We start from the raw sequence: 22754 nt of genomic DNA, 5'->3' as shown, positions 1-22754 counted from the left end.
AGCAGCGGTCAGCGACGTTCGCGTTTTGACAGCAGCAGGTCGCGCAGTCGTAGCAGATCGAAGTCACACGGTCGGTATCGAGCTGTCAAATCAGGTATGTGCTGGTATCATAGTCACTTTAGTACCAACGCACGGAATTGCATTCCGCCGTGCAACTTTAAAGCGGAAAACTAGCAAGACAGTCTACCGTGGCGGCTGCCGACTGTCCTCCTACTACAACCTGCCGCCTATTTATCACGGACAGAGTAACTAAAATTCAATACCTTATTGATACCGGATCTGACCTTTGCGTTCTGCCACGCAATTTTATGCCTAATTGCAAGTCGCCTGACAACTACTCGCTTACTGCCGCTAATGGTTCGCTCATACATACATACGGCATAATCAAGCAAAAGTTAGACATAGGATTACGCAGAGACTTTATTTGGAACTTTGTCGTAGCAAACGTAAACAAACCTATACTTGGCGCTGATTTTCTGGCACATTATGGTATTCTTATCGATTGCAGAAATAGAAGACTACTTATTGACAGTTTAACAACTTTGTCGACTACGGGACAGCTTAAGCACTGCAACCAACCCAGCGTTAAGGCAATTTCGGGTGACAGTGAGTACCACCGCTTGCTAGCAGAGTATCCCAGCTTAACGAAACCATCTGGACTGCCGCGAGAGGTAAAGCATTCCACTGTTCACTACATCCGAACTACTCCAGGTCCTCCTACCTTCTGTAGACCACGCCGGTTAGCTCCAGATCGCCTGAAGATTGCTAAGGAGCAGTTTGAAGAGATGCTTCGCGACGGTGTAGCACAACCGTCTGATTCACCGTGGGCATCAGCGCTATATATGGTGCCAAAGAAAGGCAATGGTTGGCGGCCGTGCGGGGATTACCGCGCGCTAAACGCACGCACTATCCCTGACAGATACCCTGTCCGCCACATAGAGGACTACGCACATCGACTCGCTGGTAGTAAAATATTTTCAAAAATAGATTTAGTTAAAGCTTACAACCAAATTCCCGTATACAAAGATGATATCTGCAAAACTTCAATTACGACTCCATTTGGATTGTTTTCCTTCCCATTCATGCCATTTGGACTCCGAAACGCTGCCCAAACCTTTCAACGGTTCCTGGATGAGGTGCTCAGAGATCTGGACTTCGTGTACTCCTACATCGATGACGTGCTCATCTATTCTAAAGATGCCAAGCAGCACTTAGATCATCTACGGCAAGTGTTCGATAGGTTCCATGAGTACGGTATGCTCATCAATGAATCCAAATGTTCTTTTGGTCAGAAAGAAGTCACATTCCTAGGATTTACTGTATCTGAAGAAGGCACGCGTCCCATCGACGAGAAGGTAAAGGTTATGCAGGAATTTCCTCCCCCAAAGACCGTCGGTGGCTTACGCAGGTTTCTCGGCATGCTGAACTTTTATAGAAGATTCGTTCCTCACGCTGCCGAACACCAAGCCCCTCTTCATGACATGCTAACTGGACCTAAACTGAAAAGTTCGTCTCCACTAACTTGGACAGATCAACAGTTAGAGGCATTTCAGAACTGTAAGTCTAGTCTTGCGAACTCTACATTACTGCCTCATCCCATTATGGACGCAGAACTTGCTCTAGTTACTGATGCTTCAAGCACGGCCTTGGCCGGCGTTTTACAACAGTTGGTGCAAGGACAGTGGCAACCACTTGCTTTCTTCTCAAAGAAGATGACACGGCAACAGACGCAATACAGCGCGTATGATCGGGAGTTGCTCGCTATATATGAGAGTGTCAAACATTTCCGCTACATGGTCGAAGGCAGACACTTCGTCATTTATACGGATCATAAACCTATCACCTTCGCCTTTCAGCAAAAAGACAGGAAATGTTCCCCGAGACAATTCAATTACCTTGATTTCATTTCGCAGTTCACAAGCGACATCAGACACATTTCCGGGAAAGACAACATCACCGCTGACACGCTCTCCCGTATCGAGACCATTGCCGTGCCACCAGACTTCGAAGCCATCGCACAAGCTCAGCAGGAAGACCCAGAACTACAAGAGCTTCTTGCCAATCGATCTTCGTCACTGAAGCTTGAGAAAGTACCTGTACCAGGTACCAATGTTTATTTATATTGTGACACGTCTCAAGCAAAGCCACGTCCGTTTATCGTCAAGCAGCATCGCCAGAAGATATTTAACACCATCCATGGCATGAGTCATCCAGGTACGAGATCCACAATCAAACTTGTTACTCAGAGATTCGTGTGGCCATCTGTACGCAAAGATTGCGGTACCTGGGTACGTGCATGCGAATCGTGTCAACGTGCTAAAGTGCAACGTCATACCTCCTCTCCTCTTGGAAATTTCAAATTACCAGAAGAAAGGTTTAGTCATGTTCACATTGATCTGGTCGGCCCATTGCCACCTTCATCAGGATTCCGTTACCTTTTCACAGCCATTGACAGGTACACACGGTGGCCGGAGGCAAAGCCACTGTCTGATATCACGGCTGAAACGGTAGCCCATGCGTTCTACGATACTTGGATATCGCGTTTTGGTTGTCCTCAAACCGTAACTACTGACCAAGGACGTCAATTTACCTCAAGTATGTTTAAGGTCTTGGCAGAGCTTTGTGGTGCACAGCTACGTCACACGACGGCTTATCATCCTCAAGCCAATTCGATGGTGGAGCGTCTTCACCGCTCCCTGAAAGCTGCAATCATGGCCCACAACAGCACGAGGTGGACTGAGGTGTTGCCGATCGTCCTACTCGGCATAAGAAGTGCGTGGAAGGAAGACATCAAATGCTGCAGAGATGGTGTACGGTGAGCCTTTACGCATCCCGGGTGAGTTCTTTCATTCTCATACCTCAAACACCCTGCAGCCTGATGATTTTGTCACTCAGTTGAAACGCCAGATGTCACACCTCAGACCTGTCCCCGCATCAAGGCACGGAAACAAGTCAGTCTTTGTTCACAAGGACCTAAGTTCATGCAGCCATGTTTTCCTTAGACAGGATGCACTGCGTGGATCACTAGAACCGCCATACACTGGCCCATATCGCGTTCTAAAGAGAACGGACAAGACCGTCACACTGGACTTACTACGAGGACCAGTGACAGTCTCCATTGACCGCGTCAAACCAGCTTACATGCAGAGCGACACAGCTTCACCTACAGGCATAAGTGCTAGGCCTGCTCAAGCTGTTGTCCCGGTGAGAACCACTCGGTCTGGCCGGAAAGTAACCTTTCCTTCTCATTTACAGGCAGGACTCTGATTCTCCCAGGGGGGTCCTGTGGCGCACCGCAATGCTGGCTGCCCACAAACCGTCTACGTCAACGAGACAACGAGTCAATGTCATACACAACTAAATTTTCCTTCGTACGATACGGAAGCTAAAATCTTATTTGCAAATCAATTGTAAATTAATCATTGTAAATATTCTCTCATTATATGTAAATATTCATCCTCTCTATCTCCGCGTATTATTTCATAGAAATAGTGCTCTAGATAAGAACACTAAACTCTTATTAGGTTCGCAATATTAAACTTAAGCAAACGTATCGTTGTTGAATATTATATTTGTTATTGCTCCAACTATATAAAAAGTAAGTAGTAAAAAAATACGTGGTAGAGATATAGATAGTGATTGCGGGGTGGTTGGAATGAGGAACGAACGGGGGAAAAACAAACAAGTGACGTGACATTTCCACTTTATATTTCTAGCGTGACATGTTGACAGACGTAAACCACTTTCAATTAGTGAAGAAAATCCACGGGGAAATCCTGTGAAAGGGTAGAAAACTTTTAGGTTAACACTATTGCGAGAAAACGATAGGATATGGACGAAGAGGGTGGCTTTAGTTTTTGCTTTTAAGGGATTACTTCAACGTATCGAAACTCGAACATTGTGTATTTTCTTACTGAATGACAACCTTTGTAAGAAGAAACTTGATCATTCATAGAAATTACAGTACAAATACAATTGCAGATAGTTATCAGATGTTATGGCACCTCTACACGACGGGCCAGCGCTGGCCACTCCAAGGGACGCAGCCATGCGGTAGAATGAGATAGCAATATCACTTGCTCCCTCTAACGAATAATTGCGTCCCTTGGAGTGGCCGGCGCTGGCGCATCGTGTAGAGGAGCCATTAGACGAAAGTTAGTTCATGGGTAATGCTGCCTTGCATGTTTTCGCTACATATCATCGCCCACACTGTTAACCTCTAGCCGCCCATACGTCAAACCTTGCCAAGCAAAATGAAATTTTATTTTGTCAACACAAAGTTCAAATTAGAATGGAACAGGAGACCTTTTTATAGGTCTTTGGGCGGCTAGAGGTTAATGTATTACAAAAGGCATAAGGTCCACCGACGTACAGATAGAAGTGTTGCTGTTTGTACAAATAATAAAAAAAAATTGTTTCAAAATTCATACCTATTCAAGCTTTAGTGATCTCGTATCACAATTGATACAAACCGAACGACTGAAAACTAAATCCTCTAAGAGAATAAGTTTTTGGCAAAAAATTCATTTTTGGTACAAGCTTTTATCGCTGACTGTACTTTTCTTTCCACAGGCAATTAATACTCATCGAGACAATTCTAAAAACCCCAAACACAATTAGGTTTCATTGTTTTATCACAGGGTTCCTATGGTCACCTCTGGTCTCCATCATAAGATCAGCTCGATGACACCATAATATTGCATTGTCACCCGACTTACGTATGTATGCAAAATTTCAGCTCAATCGGAAACCGGGAAGTGGATCGAATTTAACTTGCAAGATTTGATTACAGACAACGGTCAGGTGAAACTAAATAAAAGCTTGTAAAAAAGAATATCTAGCATATTTTATTCATTCACCACCCGACCAGCGGCTTTCAAGATGTAAATGAGTTAAGTAAATCTGAGCGCGCACTACAGAATTCATCTCGGTTCACTTGATCCCTCTAATCCGGGATTTTTCCGCTTCCTATGCTGTAGGTAATTAAAATCTGTATTAAGCATTCTATATAAGTACGGTTAAAGTTAATTAAACCTGCATATGATTTTAGATCTTGATAGCAAAATATCTAGCCTAGCCTAAATACAAATAGCAAGGTTTCCAATTTTACAACCCCGTAGAAAGGTCACTCTTAAACTCGCTACGAAAATTGATATTTTTGGAATAACTTAATTTAAAATTTCATATAAAAATTATTCCGATAGCATTCCGTGCAAATAAGCAGCTACAAATAAAATAAATTCCACAAAAATATATTTTTATCGCTACTATTCAAAATTCTTTAAGTTATTAGTTGCCAAAGTGGTCCCCAGGCTCCTATTCCCATCAAGCTTGGAAAAAAGTCGGAACAACGCTAGGAAGATGGCGGTGATGATTCAAATGTATAAGGGTATGGCACAATAAAACTTGCTATGAAAATAAAAATTAATTTTTTATACAGAAACCTTATATAATAACTATTTTATTTATTGATAGACCTAACTCGCGGTATATGCGCCGGTCCCAAGGGTCTACGGCTGTCATGTCGCGACTGCTGCTAACTTATGTACTAAACGTCTATTCCATTGGTCACGTAGACTCCACCAAGTCGAATTCTACGAAAAACCATCCCCACACGACCCACAGAACTATAACAACTATGGGCAATCTAAGAGCGCACCCGTACTGGTTTGACGGTGCCAAAGGATTCGAAGTTCCTGGTGTAATAATGCCTTGTACTGCGGCCATGATAATATAATAACGTGAACACAGGATTAGCCTTGCAGTGCATTTTCATTTAATTTCAGCTGTGCTTTGAATTAAGCTTCTTTGTCTATGTAGTTAGTTAACAATAAATTTAAATAAGATATATATAATTAATTTGTCGGTCGTAATAGTAGTTTGTGACTACTGCATAATGAAAGGTATTAAAATACGATTGTGGGTTTATGAAACAAACGAAATGGTAACCTAATCATACATCCAATCCGATCTATAACTTGCCGAAACTAATACGAGATGCGTAGGTAGTAGGTACAGTCTAAGAATTTAATTTCCATACCAATTCGTAGGTACATTGTTACAGTGACCATCAATATGAAAGTCACTAGGGACCTCATACTATTGTCACTGTGACAAGGTACGAAATGGTACTGAAATAGTTGACCGCACATTACATATCCCGAAATATTCCCAACTCAGTTAATGCGCCCACTGCCATAACAGACAAACAACGATGGCGGACAATGGTCGCACTAATTCATTGTTTGGCTCACGACACGCCGCTATATCCGAATGTTTACCGGAGGAAACGCCACGATGTGTTTTTGTTTGGGATAGACACTAAATGAGTTCAGCTATTATGTGAGGGTCGGTTGATTCTATGACAGTATTGACAGTTCACGTTGATCCGTGTTGTGAAATGGTTATTATTTTTACTAGAAGAATTTTGACTTCTATTTAACAACACCTAAAAAACATAAGCTGGTCTTTATTTCACAGTAGATTACCTATTGATAAATGGAATATTTTCTGATTTTAGTGAAAAGGTTGACTAATTTGAACAACACTAATTAGTATATCTTTATCATAAAATAGGAAACAAAAAACAACAGGAACCGATCGACAGGTGGTTTTTGTTGCGCATGTCGCATTGCGGTGTTTTGGGCTGAAAATATACGTGACTAAAATTTATTTTATTTTCTGTAGGAAACCAGGTACATCCTAAGCAACATAAGCTGATGAAAGAATGCAGAATAACTTACTCCAAGCTGTCTGCCTGAATCTATAGAAATAATGAAGTGAATATAATAACATTTAGTTTTTTTCTTCGCAGGTGTGATTAAAAACATTGTTTGTAACACCGGGAGAAGAATATTGCAAACTCGAGTCATTAATGCACTCCAAACTCCAACCTGCGGCTGTCTTGCATATAAAGACCTTGTTTGCAAAATTTCACTTAACCCCTTCGTTGCACAATGCACTATAACAACGGAGTAAGTAGTCCACAACTTATACACTTGTCATTCATGTATTTTCCCTTCTAAAATAAAGACATTAGAAAGTGAAACCATCAAGGATGTCATAAACTATATTCTACACAGGAATGGGGTGCTAATAGCCTGTAAAAATGCCGTAAAACTGAGATAAGTGATGTATCCGAGACACCGACCGTAGCAACGAGGGAGTAAAATGAGAGCCTTTTTTACAACAACCATATTCGTAACGATCTCAATGGGAGGACTAAATTGGAAAATGCGGCAATTCTGAAAGATAAATAAAATAAATAAATAAATATTGGGGACATCTTACACAGATCAAACCTAGCCCCAAACTAAGCAAAGCTTGTACTATGGGTACTAGGCGATGATATACATACTTGTATAGATAAATACATACTTATATACATAGAAAACAACCATGACTCAGTAACAAATATTAGTGTTCATCACACAAATAAATGCCCTTACTGGGATTCGAACCCAGGACCATCGGCTTAGCAGACAGGGTCACTATCCACTAGACCAGACCGGTCGTCAACAATAACAATAATAACAATTCTATAACTGATCCTATTAATACACTATAACTTGGACAAATTTCATCATTTTCGTTAGCTAAGCAATTTGTTACAACATTCAAAGCAAATGTTAACATAAAATCGAAGTCAGTTTGCATAGACTTTTTATAGCCCCGATATACCCTAGGTACCAACTGAAACGTAGCGACTTGTGCTCCATAGTCGAGGTCTTACCGTGCGCGGCTCTTACACTAAAAGTCACTTAACACGCTCAAGTTGTGTCTAGTCTGACGAGTACTAGGGCACTAGGACTGGAGGGACTTTCGGTAAAGAAATCCAGAGAAAAAGTTCCTACGCTATTAAGTTGCGAGTCAAATTTGAACCTTGAGCTGTTAAGTCATGGTTGATATTCAAATGCACGTTTGTATGATGCAAGTGTGAAAAAGTCGCTTCGAAGTATTTCAGTCTCAAAGAAACGAGAACTGTAAAAGTTCCTTTGAAGTTCTCAGACGCAGTGCTAAAGTTTTGTGAGATAGAAACATTACAATTGTTTATTGCCGTCTGATTACGTGAGCGACGTCAGTTTAGAAGCAATTATTGTCTTTATGAGTCGTTTGGTAGCCTATTTCATAAGAACATACCACTGTTCTCGACGTCATTAATAGTACAAAACAACTTTTATTCGACTTTGAAAACGTCATATCATATTGGAGGATAAACTAATTCTTGTAACATAGTTTGTTAGAAGAAAGGTCTACTTATTTAAATGTTTACATAGCTCTGCTTGCAAACTTACTGCTAATACTCGTAACCATGTTAGGAAAAAGTTGATTCACCCACCTACATAATTTAGCTATAAATACTTTATCTGCTTATGCTCGTCTTGCTCAGTGATATCACGAAGTTGAGACGTACTTTTATAGCCAGTCCAATTCGAATACTGTGTGAAGTCGCGTCGAAGGTTTTCTTATTTTAAGAAGAAATATTTAGGGAGGCTTATACGTCAAATACGTGTATGATATTGTTTGGATTGACCGAACGAAGTAAGTTTTAGATGTAGTAGGGTGCACTTTTTATGTCTATAAATTTCGTGTTGTTACCTAATATCTTTAATAATCTTCTAATGTGTATATTTTAAGTGAATAAAATTATATTCTAAGGTCAAATATGAGAATAATTAGCCTTGAATTTTAAGAGTTAGAGAGTGTATGTGTCGTGAGGTCTCTGATCGAGGCGAATTACTTATATGAATATGACAATAATATCAGTGCAACATACTGTTGCAAAATAGATGCAATCAGAATATAACAAAGTTAAAATCATACTTTTAAAACCAGAATCCATGTTGAGGTCTTCATTTCGTATTCAAATCACGTTTGTGTCATGTTTTCACGCTCATCATAACAAAATGAGAATTCGGAAAATTCATTCATTGATATTCGTTAAACGTAGAACATGTCCTGTAATGTTGAAATGAGTTTGCATTACTTAAATCAAGTTAAGCTTCTTCAGACTAGGGTCTGATTTAGGATTTGTACCTATTGTGTTACGTAGAAAATATAATCAATATTCCTTTTATCTTGTTTGATGTTTACTATTTAAAATCGCTGTCATAGAACAATTATTACAAAATACGGAGTTTCAACTTTCAGTCTCTATCGACTAATGGCTTTCAAAATATTAATTCTCTTTGGTGCGGGGTTTAATACTATATTTTAATATCAAGATTCAATTTAGAAGTAGGTACAAAGGTCCCGTTCGGATTCAAAATGCACCAACATTAGGTACTGCTGCAATATTGCTGCCAGAAATGTCGAAAACCGGGCAGCAACAACATAGATTTTGATACAAAAATGATCAAAGCTATGTAGAGTTAGAACAAGAAAAGTCTGCTTCGATTTTAATAGCACCCGAAGTGCAAGTGTTATTTTAAACGTCAAACTTCTATGAAATTCAGATGACGTATAAATAACACTTGCACTGCATAATTATGCTATCAAAATTGTTAATAACTCAGTTACGCGCCGAAATAAAACTGTCTTAATAATAGACTCACCGGAAATCCACGTCCCATTCCACCTAACAGGCACCAGTTCGTCGCTGAGCAGGTCCTGTATGCGAAGCCGGCGGCCCTTGACCCTGGGCCCCTCGTCGGGCGGCGTGAGCAGCACCACGGACGTGACGATCAGCGCCAGGACGGCCACGATCACCAGCAGCGCGATGAGGATGCCGCGCCAGTTGCGCTGCGTGGCGTTGCCCACCACCAGCTTCTGGAACGATGGGGGAACGATCAGAACTAAGGATTCTTAGTTTGTAACAGCAACGTTACAAAAGGATGCAGCTAAAATCAGTCCAAAAACTACAACTTTATAAAAAACTGCCAATTCTTTCCAAGATGTCATGTAAGTCTTCTAGGTAACGTCAAACCAAATTAATAAAGTCAGTCGAGGTATGAAAGGCACCGTAAGAGGAACGCTTATTTGGGATTGTCATAATGTTACTTAATCTGGGCAAAACAAACTATGTTCCTCTTTCCCCGTTTGACCTCAAAATGTAAATGTACGCGGTTAAGTACCGGTTTACTTGAATTACGTGCGAATATCGTGAAAGGCTCTGTCGTATATTTTACCTATTACGGAAAGAGATGCAGCACAAATATCCAAGCAAATACGGAGATGGTTTTCGAGGCTAAATATTACACACATTTGTGGATTTTGTTTAAACTGCTGAAACGATAATTAATTTCACACAGGTTCAATTTGAACACGCAAAATTTCTGCTCATTCATGAATCCTCTCTGCTGTCCAACTTTGAGCTCTAATCCATTTATTTGCAGTCCCATTATATTCATTTTTAAACGCCCCAAACGTTTGTTTATCCAAGTGAATATCAATCACGCTGTTATTGATCAGAGCAGCGCCTGAAAGGGTGGCGTTCTATACAAAAATCCCATTGTTCGAAGTATGATAAATTGAGTGTTTATCGACTTTGTGGTAAATAACGCTCAAAGCGGGTTTATCTGCATATCTAAAATTGAAAGATAAGTTGAAGTTAAGTAAGATTCATTCCTTGGAAAACTTTTTGTGAAAACTTTACAGTTTAATGGCAGTAAATAACAGCATTCGAAATGCGAATAACGCTTAATCATCAGGCACAAGGATGCTTTTAATCTTATCTACGTTAATCAGCTTTCATTGTTAAAGATTTGACCATTTTTGGGGTTCTGGGCTTGAACAATCATTGACACGAAAAAAACAAGCTACTTAAAACAATCTTTTTTTCATTCAGATTTGGCGTTGCGACGTATTCTCCAAGACAATAACCACAGCTAAAAGTGCAGCCTAAAACATGCATACTATTATTTTACTGACAGCATAAACACACTGTCGGCACAGAGTTATATTTCGTATACAAATATAAAATGCCATCGCAGGTTCCGTCCTGAGAGCTCGCCTATTTTATTGGTAAGCAATAAATCTGATTTGCGGCGTGAGACGTGACCCGACCCGGGGCCTAGCCAAGATGAAGATCGTTTGCAGAAAGCGACACGAAACGCTATTGTCTCTCTATCACTTTTCCATAATGTGATAGAGACAGATAGCGCTTAGTTGCGTCTCTCTGCGAACGATTGTCGTCTTGGCTAGCCCCCCCGGTACTTGCACGTAGAATTAACGGTTAATGTCGTCATTAAACGTGGGACGAGGCGCCCCGAAAAACGGCTAGGAGGTCGTTGAAGGCGTTTCTTCCAGGCCCTCTATTCCGGGCCGGGCGTGGGAAGGGTTCAAACACATTTGGTGTCATTTGACACATTGCCAACGGCCAAAATGGAAAAGTCCACTTACAGTATCAAGTTTTCTTCTATGATATAGTTAGGTATGATATAGAGGAAATGAACAGGGATTTTTGCTCAAAATAATATATTATTTAAAATAACTAGGTACATTAAGTCATAAAATAAAAGAAAATTTTATAGGGCACACAAAAGGTAACTTTTTTTACTGGTTTGGCAACCTTTTCTTTTAATTTTAAAGTAATAACCACTATAACCAGCTTACAGACAGCATTCGTAGATGGAATACTCAGTAAACTACATGATTCATTATTTACATGAACTAATTAGAAGAACAAATCCCACATTAAAGAAATCAATCAAATCAATCCCACCTTCGTTACGGCTCACAAACTAAGCTCCTGAGAGGTTACGAGATTTCTCAATTGTCCTTGAAAGCATTAGAACGTAACACTTACTGAATATTTAAGCAGATTTCCACTGAAACACTGGGTCTAATTACCTCCCGCTTCATCCCCCTAGCTCATTTCCTCCGTCACTCGAAACATAATAATAACAATGAGTATCGAAAATACTCATTAATCTCCTGTATAACGCGGGAGTCGTTTCCGCGCCAAAATTGCCAAAATGGCTGCCATTAGGCATTGGGTTTCGACGACAAAGTTGTTTTGATTTGTTGTAAAGGGTTCACGTTATCATGATTCAATTGAATTAAATTATACAACTGGAAACAGATTTGTAAATGACTGCGATTTTGTTACAAAGAAACAGAATGCGGCTGTTGATAATTCGATGGTACTGTGATATAATCTTTTAAATTCTCAGAAATTGTTTCCGGAGTTATCATGGTCGTATTTATTTTATGTGTGTTAACTATAATGCCTTCCGTGAAAGAAGCTTTACAAGCAGTTGGTATATTTTTGTAATTTTATATTAAATATTTTCTGGACTTCACCGGGCCTTTCACCGTCCCATAATTTCCTTAAGATTATCATAAATTTATACTTTGCTAAAAACGTGAAACTCATTTGTCAGATTTTCACCAACAACGTCAGCGATAATCCGTAATCATTTCTGACGTCATTATCCTGCCGCCGGAAGTCGATACTTTAATAAGTAACTTAAGGAAATGCGACGTCAGGCTTATCGGTATATCGCATAATCCACTTTATACATTACTACCTAATGTTGGCTTAACTACAACTGAGTTTTTATTAGAAATTTCCAATTATACATTATTGAAACCAGCTATTAAAACACAAAATCAGCTATGACAAGAAGCAAAGTGGGACCTATGACAGACGGACATAGGCACATGAACGTATTTCTGTAAAAAAATTGTATACTTAAGTATTTACTTATTAGATCAAATAAATTCGTACAAACACGTCTTTAGTTAAATGTAAACATTTTGTCTAACATTGGACCATGTCATTCAAGTTCAATATTTACAATTGTCGATATCTTCAACATTACCTACCTACTTGTAGGTTACAACGATGGGTTGTTATATATAATCGTAGGTAGGGACAAGTACCTCGCGTGTTTCCGATGTTATGAACGATTTATGGATATAAAAAATGTTCACAGGGAAAACTCGGAGGGAAAACTAATTTCTGTAATTTTATATAAATCAACTGAATTCAATTTCTGAACCCGGAAGGCGAAAACGGTCGCTCAATGAAAATGCCGCACGTTAATACGCAGGCTTTGACGTACAAAAAACTTAAGGGTCCTTTCATACCACAAATGAAACATAGCCAGCAGAATTTAAGATTAAGTAGGTACGATGAAAACAGTTGTAAATAACTATGTTATTTTCTTAATCGCGTTTTGTTTGTCTAGTTTTATATCGTCTTGATTTTTGAGTAGATAGGTACCTAGTTAATTTTGATTGTCACCCAGTTAAGACTAAAGAAAAATAATAAATAATCAAAGAATTTACCTATTAACGAATTATGTGCTAGAAAAAACGCATAAGAACTTTTTCTCTACTCCCGTACTTTTATTTGTCATATAAAGGGTCGTGCACACATCTTTAAAACCCTACCTTATAGTTTATAGTGAATGAATGAATTTTATTTTATTTATTTATTTATAGTTGTCAAGACAAGTCTTTAGTCTATTCCCCAAAAACGCATTTGGGCATACACGCAGTATCTTGTTGGCACTTTTCGATACTTCGTGTAATGACCACTTAAAAAATATTGTATGAAATACATTGTTGCCGACCTTATTTTAAATGTCATATCTGACATGTTTTATTAATTTCATGTTTTTATATGTTTTCTCGGAGCTCAAACACAGCTCGGATATATTTTTTTTGGTGAGGTAAATTTATTGAAAATGTATTAGTTGACATGTCTGTTAGATATAATAATAATACTGTTAGATATGTTGACTCGTAAATAAACATGATGTAAATATGTAATTTTTAGTTTAATTAATAACAAAAGTAAACTAACCCGTAATAACGTATGTCTGCTGTAAACTTGTCTACTTATAAACCTGGGAACCTCGAAAAAAATGCCGCAGTGAATAAAATTCGCCTCGTCACGGCCCCGTAATATCGTCGCATGATCAATTGCCCGCTGCTTTGGCTTCCATAATAGTTTGTAGGTGAATAATGTACGAGCTGCTTGGGCGGAGGATCGATTTTGTGGTTAATAAGTAGGACAAGTAGGTATGTTTTGTTACAAACAACAAATACAACCCGTTTTGTATTTTTTTAGATAAATACACAGAAATTCTATTACATACACATATGTCATACATGACTTAATGTGCAGTTCTTCTGGTATATAGGTATCGGCATCGGCAGGAGAGTTGTGGCAAATGATTGCATGTACAAATTGTACAAACACCAACTGTACATCGATAAACCTTATTACAAAAGGCACCGACACCGATGGACAGTTAGCAGTGTGGGCAATGGTACACACACACACACACACATAGATGTGTAATTCCAAAAAAAGGTTGTGAATTATTTAACTGCTAAATATTAAAGCTAAATTATAGCTGATAATTTAAGGACTTTTTAGTTAATCATTTGCGTGGGTTAAAAATTCTGGTGACGATACTTATAACTTTATACTTGACATTTTAATTAAATTTTCATAGCGAATATTTTTTCAATCTGAAATATTTTCGAACGTGCGAGCGAAGCGAACGAAGTTCTTACATTCGAGTTGGGACACGCGGCTGGCTAGGGGCACGTCCCGGCATTTCGATGTTTTTATCAGAGGATAGTTTGATACTCAAGAACTTAAGTAAATTTGTTCTAATTTAAATTAAATTGGGTAAACGTGTAGTTGAGGGCATTATATTTTAGTCATTAAATTATGAGCCGGCTCGATCAAGGGGTTATTGAGCTAGAAGAGCTTAGAAGGCTAAAAAGCTATTTGTGAGGGATCTTGCTATTCTGGTCATCTTTTTGCAAGAAAGTATGGTCGAGTTTGGTATCAAATGAAAGCGCTCGGCTTGCACTTTTATAATATCGTTAATTTATTGCTATTCTGGTCATCTTTTTGCAAGAAAGTATGGTCGAGTTTGGTATGAAATGAAAGTACTCGGTTTACTCTTTTATAATATCGTTTTTAAATTTACCATTTTGAAATAATTAGCAAGATAAAAATAAACATAATATAGGTATTTGACATTTGACAGGAAATATTTCGGCTTACCACAGATGTATCAGTTAAGGGCTCCACAGACCTTGTAATATATCCACGCGATTTTTGATCCATTGCCGCCTATAGTGGGAAATAAAATAGTAGAAATGAAATAAAATGGAACTCTAAAATTTCTATACTATAGTCGGTCAAACAAGTTTGTCAGTAGAAAAAAGCGCGATATTCAAATTTTCTATGGGACGATAACCCTTCGCGCCTACATTTTTTTGCCGCTTTTGCCATGTGTAAGCATTTTACGTCAAAAATGTGACAGCTACGTAGAAAGTAGCGCCCTCATTTATTAACCGACTTCCAAATCTCAAAAGGAGGAGATTCGGTTGTGATTTTTTTAATGTTTATTACTCCATATCTCCGTCATTACTAGACCGATTTTGAAAATTATTTTTTTGATATATAGCCCCTCCCGCTCAAACCCCCGTACACCGCACCGCACGCGCCGTTAAGTGGTTTTGGTTAGGTTCGAACTGCAATCCTCACAGAACCGAACTGCTATCAGAGAAGTGGGTTCGTGAGGCTAAAACTGCGACCCTTACAGAAACGAAATGCTACCTACTAGAAAAGTGGGTGGTTTTACCTCCTTTTCTACATAGTGCACCATCTATGTACAATAATCTTTTACCGGCCCCCATAGAAATCGTATTTTTTTTCTTGAAAATTATTTTCTACTATTTTATGTCGAACTATACGAATAAGCAGGTGCAACAAAGTCAATCGCTCTATATAATTTTTGGCAAACCGCGAGTTCTCAGTTCGGGGCGAACTACTAGTTAATGATTTGTTTTTATTCTGTTACCGTTAGCTTTGAGGTTAGGATTCGAAAACTTATACACGTACACAGTTGGTTGCTAAGTGCCATTTATTGGTGCGCACGATGCACTGTACATGCAAACACTACAACTATTTACTTATATAGAAATATTTATACCTATATAATAAAAACAAATATTTATCCTAACAGTAACATTCCATTAATCGCACACTCTTTCAATTTGATGTAGAACACAGAACTGGCTGGCTGAAACGGCTACAGACGATGCAACAAGTGCAGTCGCTTCAAGTTCAAACTTCGGCGTTGCATTATTCATTCTGAAGAATGGTGATGGCACGTTATTATGACTAACTTTTTAAATCCTGTTCATGCTCGGATTTGAACTAAGTGATAACGCATATCACGGTTGTGTGCTTTATTTAAGACTACGTTTTCTTCATTTTTATAATTCGTTTATTCCGAATAATAGGGATATGGAAGAAGCCCACATCACACCTGAGACGACCCAGGACCGTGAGGCCTGCCGAAATATAACTAGGAGAGCCGACCCCAAACAATGGAAAAAGGACAAGGAGAAGAAGAAGTTTATTCCGAATCGAGATGCCTGGTATTGAAGCACTGATCATGAAGCATCAGCTAAGGTGGTGTGGCCATGTCGTGCGTATGGAGAATGAGAGACTGCCCAAAGCAATTTTCTACTCGGAGTTCTCTTGTGGAAAACGGAAGCAGGGGGGCCAATACCTGCGACATAAAGGCGTTCTCAAACGCCACCTCGTCGCTTGCGGGATACCAACTGACTGCTGGGAGGGCATTGCATTACAAAGATCGGAATGGTGTTCTAGTGTTCATAGGAAAGTAGCTCAATTTGAGCAGCAGCGTCTGGAAGACCTAGATGCTAAGCGTCATATCCGCAAGACGCGACCTAAGCCCTCCTACACATACACCCGCAATTCGACTGGACAACTCCATTGTGCATCGTGTGACCGCATCTTCAAGACAAAGTTTGGTTTTGCGAGCCACATAAGGGCATTTCATAATCCGGATAAGAATTGTTGATGGAGTCGCCATTGCCGGATACGGCAAGGAAGGAAGAGATATCTTGTTTCCACCCATGCATCAACATTTTAAAAATTAAAACATTAATTGTTGCGGTATTTCCGGACCAATACGGACCTTCGAACCTTCAAGAAAGAGCGTACTCTTTTAAATGTCGGCAACTCATTTACAACCTCTCTGGTGTAGCGGTTGTCCATGGGCGTCTGTAATCACTTACCATCAGGCGACTCGTCTGCTCATTTGCCTATATCATAAAAAAACGTTTAACTGATTGAATACATTTTATTCTAGGGACCATATACATTTAAGTAATGGCTCCTCTTCACGTTGGGCTAACGCCAACGCCAACGAGGGACGCATTTATGCGTTAGAGGGAGCAAGTGATATTGCTATCTCATTCTACCGCATGGCTGCGTCCCTCGTTGGCGTTGGCGTTGGCCCAACGTGAAGAGGAGCCATAACACTCAATTGAAAAACTTATCACAAAAGGCCAAGGTTGCAAGAGGATACCGAACTCAACCACTGCCCAGTAAACTGCCGTGACTACCCTAATCGTGGAGGACTACATCACTGGAACGACTGGCCCGCGCGATATGGGAGAAAAACGGACGGGTAGGGGACTCCATCCAGTTAATGGGACCCGCCGTAATGGCGTATTATCCTGAGGCCCTGCAGTTATGGACATAGGAGGAAGATAAGTTCCATATTTATTTGTATTTTGTTGATATGATGGCTGGTGATGAGGAATAATGTTAGTAATAACTCCCAATAAGTACTTGTAGGTACTAGGGTTCGGGTTAGATTACGGTCGTACGGGATGTTACCTGACAATTTCTTTTTACTGATTTTCACTATTCTCGTTCGTCGAAGCAGTGTACCTAGACTCTGTGCGGAAGAGAAGAGTCGTGGAATGTAAGGGAGCCCATACATTCTACGACTCTTCTCTTTCCGCACAGACACTACCTAAATACATACTAAGGGTGAAATAAAATAATCCTATGTCGCTGAAGCTGAGAATGTTTAATTTACTTAATGAAACTAAGGGTCGGTTGCACCAAACTGTTCGTATCGTTAAAGAGTTCGCTAAATTTTTATGTATGGAAAGTTTCATAGTAAAGCGCCGGGGCGCGCCGGCTGACGTTGATCAGTCTGTCAAATGTGGTTGGTGCAACTGGCCCTAAGTATATCTACCAGTGTCTTATAGTACAGTCACCTGCAATAATATGTTACACAACGAAGGCCGCAAAAATATCTGACACGATCTTATTTGCAGAGCCCTAAGAGCGTATCACATATTTTTGCCGCATTCGAAGAGTAACATATTATTGCAGGAGACTGTACCATCATTGTGATAACCATCTTTAGTACCATATTTTAAGCAAAATCAAGTTATTTGTATTTGTCATCCGAGTAACATAAACACATAACATCAACACTAAATGCTCACTTATACCGGGTGTGGCCTGTAATATGAGCAAAAACTTAAACTGTAGGCTGTACTCTTCATACTAACCAACATTTGTTCAGCGACTTTTAAAAATAACTAGTGGTTTGATTTTTAATACACTTTAAAGTTTATTCTAAGACGCAATGTATTGCGAATTTTGTTATGTTTAAGGCGTGATAAGCAACGTCAATCACAATGATATGGCGTGGCGATGGCGTCCATTGAAGATAATATTTATTTTGTATGAAAAATAGGGAGTCTAAATACTTCATAATTTTTAAAAGTTGTTGAACAAAAGTGTCACCGTTTGAGGAGTACAATTCTATGTTTTAATTATTTGCTCGTGTTACAGGCCACACCCGGTATTTACTAATCTTATTGTAAGAAAAATTTTACAATTATGAGAGACATAATATTCAAAAGATAATGTCGTCAAGAAATACAATTTCAGCCAATGCTTTAGACTTGGTAAGGTTCTTCGACTTTGTCAGACAGTCGACAGTCGACGTCAAAGATATGTTAACACTTTTGCACCTTACTCCTTTGTAATAAGGCGAAAAGTGTAAACATATCTTTGACGTCGACTGTACAAGTACAGGTAGCAACGAGTAGATAGTAAAAGCTATTTCCTGAATGCCAGCGCACAAAAGGACCCAACAAATTTCGAGTTCACAGAAATGAAAGACAGCATTGTGTAAGTAAAGGACAGCCATAAAACGATTTTCAATCGCCGTAATGATATTTGTACATATTTGAAATGAGGTTAAAAAGTGTATTAGGCTCGAAGCAGATGGCACCTATGACATTTTCAAATGCCAGGCTTTAATTAAAAATCCTGCCAAAGTAAATTGTGAACCACAAAAAATTAAGGATTTCTTAGCATCGTATCCACTATGCAATAGGAAACAAACACCTAGACTTAATACAGCATCTTGACAGATATACAGATGGACCTAACACAGTAGCGCCGCGACAGTATCCCGCGCGCGAGATGACTTAATCGTCCCTCTTTAAATAATAGGAAAAGACGGGAGATACTGTAGGCTGTGCACTTGTAATATTGGAATAATAGGTATGGTGCCTTTGAATATCCTAATAACGAAAGCGGAAATTTGCACCAATTGTCGCCTTCGAGATCCTGTTTTCATAAAGGCTGACACTGCAGTAGATAAACCGCAAATTAACCTGTCAAAGAGGCGTTAAGCGAAAAAGCGCAAATTTGCACCAATTTTCGCCTTGAAGTCCTGTTTTTAATAATGGCTGACACTGTAAAAGATAAACCGCAGATTAACCTGTCAAAGGCGCGTTTTCGCTTACCGCCCTGCGTCAGTATTTAACTCTGTTTTCACGATGTCAGATCCTTAATTAGTTAGTTGCAAACACAACCGTTTTGCGCGGCTTCGAGGTTTAATATCCCGGTAAAAAGGCGCTGACAGTTTAATTTGTCGATTATCGCCTGAGCGTACTCGACCGACAATAGGATTGAAAACAATAAATAAAGGGCTGAAATGTAATTGGAGAACAAACTGATCAATTAGGGCCGTCGCAGCTTGAGGGTTGAAGCCTGTTTAGAATAATCGTTTGGTTTCTTGCGGGCCCGGTCCGAGTGTGAAGTTATGACTTCTTGAAACGAGAATACAGGCTACGAAAAGTCAAGTAACTATTTCCATACATTATTTAAGTTTCGTTTAGCAACTTGGCTAGGGCCTTAGGCAACTGCCTGTTGTTTATCTGTATGTCTTTTGTAGGTAGGTATATTCTGTCTTGTTTTATTTTCAAGGTGTTCAATAAAGAGTTATTGTCACGTTATTGTACTCAAAAACCGAGGAACGAAAACACATTAGAGAAGGGTTTTGCGAGTTCGCGGTGTCAGGTAGCAACGGGAAACGCCGGAACACGACACCCTTCCGCCAAAACTCTTTGTCAAAATCAACAATGCGGGGGCGTGCAACAAGGGCGATGTTGGTGGTAATATTTACAATATTACAGAAAATATTCTTATTTGTTGGAGCTAGTTAACAAGTCCATGTTTTAGCAACAGGACTCTACTTAAGGATGATTTAATCCCCAATTCTAACTTTTTTGGTGTAGTACCTAATGATGTTTGATCTACAACAAGTTTTTATTTAATTCCGTTAACTTCGGGTTATGGTTAAATACGTTTAAGAGCACTAAATGCAGTTAATTCTCAAAAAAAAATATTTTTTTGCTTTTTTTTTAAATATATACACCCATATATAACCCTAAAAAACCGTAAATTATGACAAGCATAAAAATAAACTGTTTTGCTCATGAAAATGTATGGCTGTGTCAACGACATGTATTACAAATATATGTACGACATAGTAAGTTACGGGCACAATGCTGTTTAATTATTACCAGAGCAAGTCGCCCGGGACCCCTGTTGTGCGGGCGTTGGCTCACAATGCGCCTTGCAGTGACCGCGGTATTCACGTTCACTGGGCGCTCTGTCTTACAACAACCAGCATTATTAGCCTCCTAAATACTGGGTTACATAATCTGACAGCTTCAATTTAACACTGTCAAACTGACACAGAGTCGAAACTTAATTGAGGTCTATGTACTACGTGTAGGACGCGAATGTACTCGTAGTCAGGTTAGACTAGTTTCCACCTAGTCAAATCAGCTATTCTTTACAATACGTAGATTTGGTATTATGAAGTTTGTGTGAGATATAGAGCGATTTTTTTACAGATTTTAAAATCATTACAAGCAACAAACAATATTTAGTTTCTTCGTCTTTCGTTCTCCTCGTAGTGCATATAAAATAATCCTGTCAAGTCAACAAATCAGAGACAGAATACCAAAGTAAGTAAGTAAATATTCTTTATTGCACCAATAATTATACATTTTACATACATGTAAAACTACAAAGAAATTTTAACGGAAAAATAGAACCCGTTAACAACAGGCGGTCTTATCGCTAAAAAGTACCTACATAGCAATAACTTAAAGTATGTAGGTACTTCCCCGTTTGACCTTCTCCAATTTGAACACGATGACTTTCAGAAGTAAGTACCCTGCATCTCTTAGAGTAGGTCTTAGAGTGATTCATACTCTTATTGATATGAATCAAGTTCAAATAATACTAGGACCAGCGAGCAGTCGAGATACCATAGTTTGAGAATAGCAGTGGCCGTATTTTCTATTCCCTCTGTGCCCTGGCTCACAGAGTGACGCATTTCTTTTATTCAAAACATTATTTAGTCTAAGTGTCTTGGGAAAAATAAACTATAAAATTTAATTATTGTAAAACAGTCAAGTGAAATCAGACTTGACAAGATTTTTGTTTTATTATAGGACTTTCGTAAGTTATATTTTTTGTAATCACCTAACGAGTACCAATAAGTTAAAAAATTAGTGTAAGTACTTAAGTGAAAGCAATTTTACGTTGTCTAAATGAAATAAACCCTTAAGTGTTTATTATAATATATTTTCTTTGGTCTTATTTAGCAATTTTGACTCTTCTCGTGGTCAAATTAAAGATGACACTACTTGGCCGATTCGAATTTTAAGATACGTCAATTCATAGATCTAGTAACGATATGGATTAGATGTGTCAGTGTCAAAATTGTCATTTTTGTTTGAAGAAACGACACATTTGACACTGACACATCTAATCCATATCGTTTCTAGATCTATTAATTGGCGTATATTAAAGTTCGAATCGGGCTGTACGAGTTTGTCAGCAAATTTATGAATGCAAAAATAATTGGTTCTTAAATGTAAGCTGTCATTAAATTAATAAACAATAATTTGCAAACAATAGGTACCTAACCGATTCGTAGTCTTATCTATCGTATTCGTAATCTTTGGTTTACAATAAAGTCAAAGGCGAAACTACGTTTCTTGATAAACACAACAAACGAAGCTACCATTCAAACCTTCGTCTATATTTGTAAATAGTTATTTGGACGTGCGTACCCGCCAATTGTCAAGGACCCTCGATCTCGAACAAATCAAATAGCCTCGCTCCTTCCTCGCGCAATTTACTCGGAAACGTTACGGCATATCGGTGTTGACACAAACATTCGCGAGATGAAAACATCCTGCGTGCGCCGCCCTAGACCGCGGAGTGATTTAGTACTGACACATTCAATTATTTATTTCATTTACGTGTTAGCTTTCATATATTATATTTATTAAATATACTGACTTTTGTCGTCGTTCGTCGTCTCTTACGATTTAGCTTTGGAAGGAAACCATTAACTGATTTTCAAAAACGAGTACCTATAAATGAAAAACATTGTCAATTGGTTCGTTGGCTAATCCAGTCTGAGTAATATTTATATGGAGGTTTATTTGCCAAAACTGGCTTGAGCTGATCAAATTAATGAAAGGTGAAAATCTTCAACATGCTACACGTCCCTACTTAGATATGACAGGATTCCCAAACTTACGCCGATTTCATTCGTTAATAGTATTTTTCAAACAGCTTGTGAACGGTGATACCTAAACTGATTGAAAAATACTATAAT

At 38.8% G+C, this 22754-nt stretch overlaps 1 protein-coding gene across 2 annotated transcripts in view; it reads right to left on the bottom strand.

Annotated features, from left to right (window-relative positions):
- Positions 1–22754, bottom strand: part of LOC134800534 (venom dipeptidyl peptidase 4) — a 184156-nt gene that overhangs the window by 89300 nt on the left and 72102 nt on the right. Inside the window, exon 3 of one of the 2 annotated variants that reach the window (XM_063773013.1) lies at positions 9555–9768. In XM_063773013.1, the coding sequence (XP_063629083.1) occupies positions 9555–9768 (214 nt within the window). The remainder of the gene's footprint in view (positions 1–9554; positions 9769–22754) is intronic. The other variant, XM_063773014.1, reaches the window with a different exon arrangement.

Source organism: Cydia splendana, chromosome 20 (genome assembly GCF_910591565.1).
Source record: "Cydia splendana chromosome 20, ilCydSple1.2, whole genome shotgun sequence".
NCBI classification, from domain to species: Eukaryota; Metazoa; Arthropoda; class Insecta; order Lepidoptera; family Tortricidae; genus Cydia; species Cydia splendana.
Note: the sequence above shows the minus strand (reverse complement) of the source record. Positions and strands in the feature narration are given on the sequence as shown.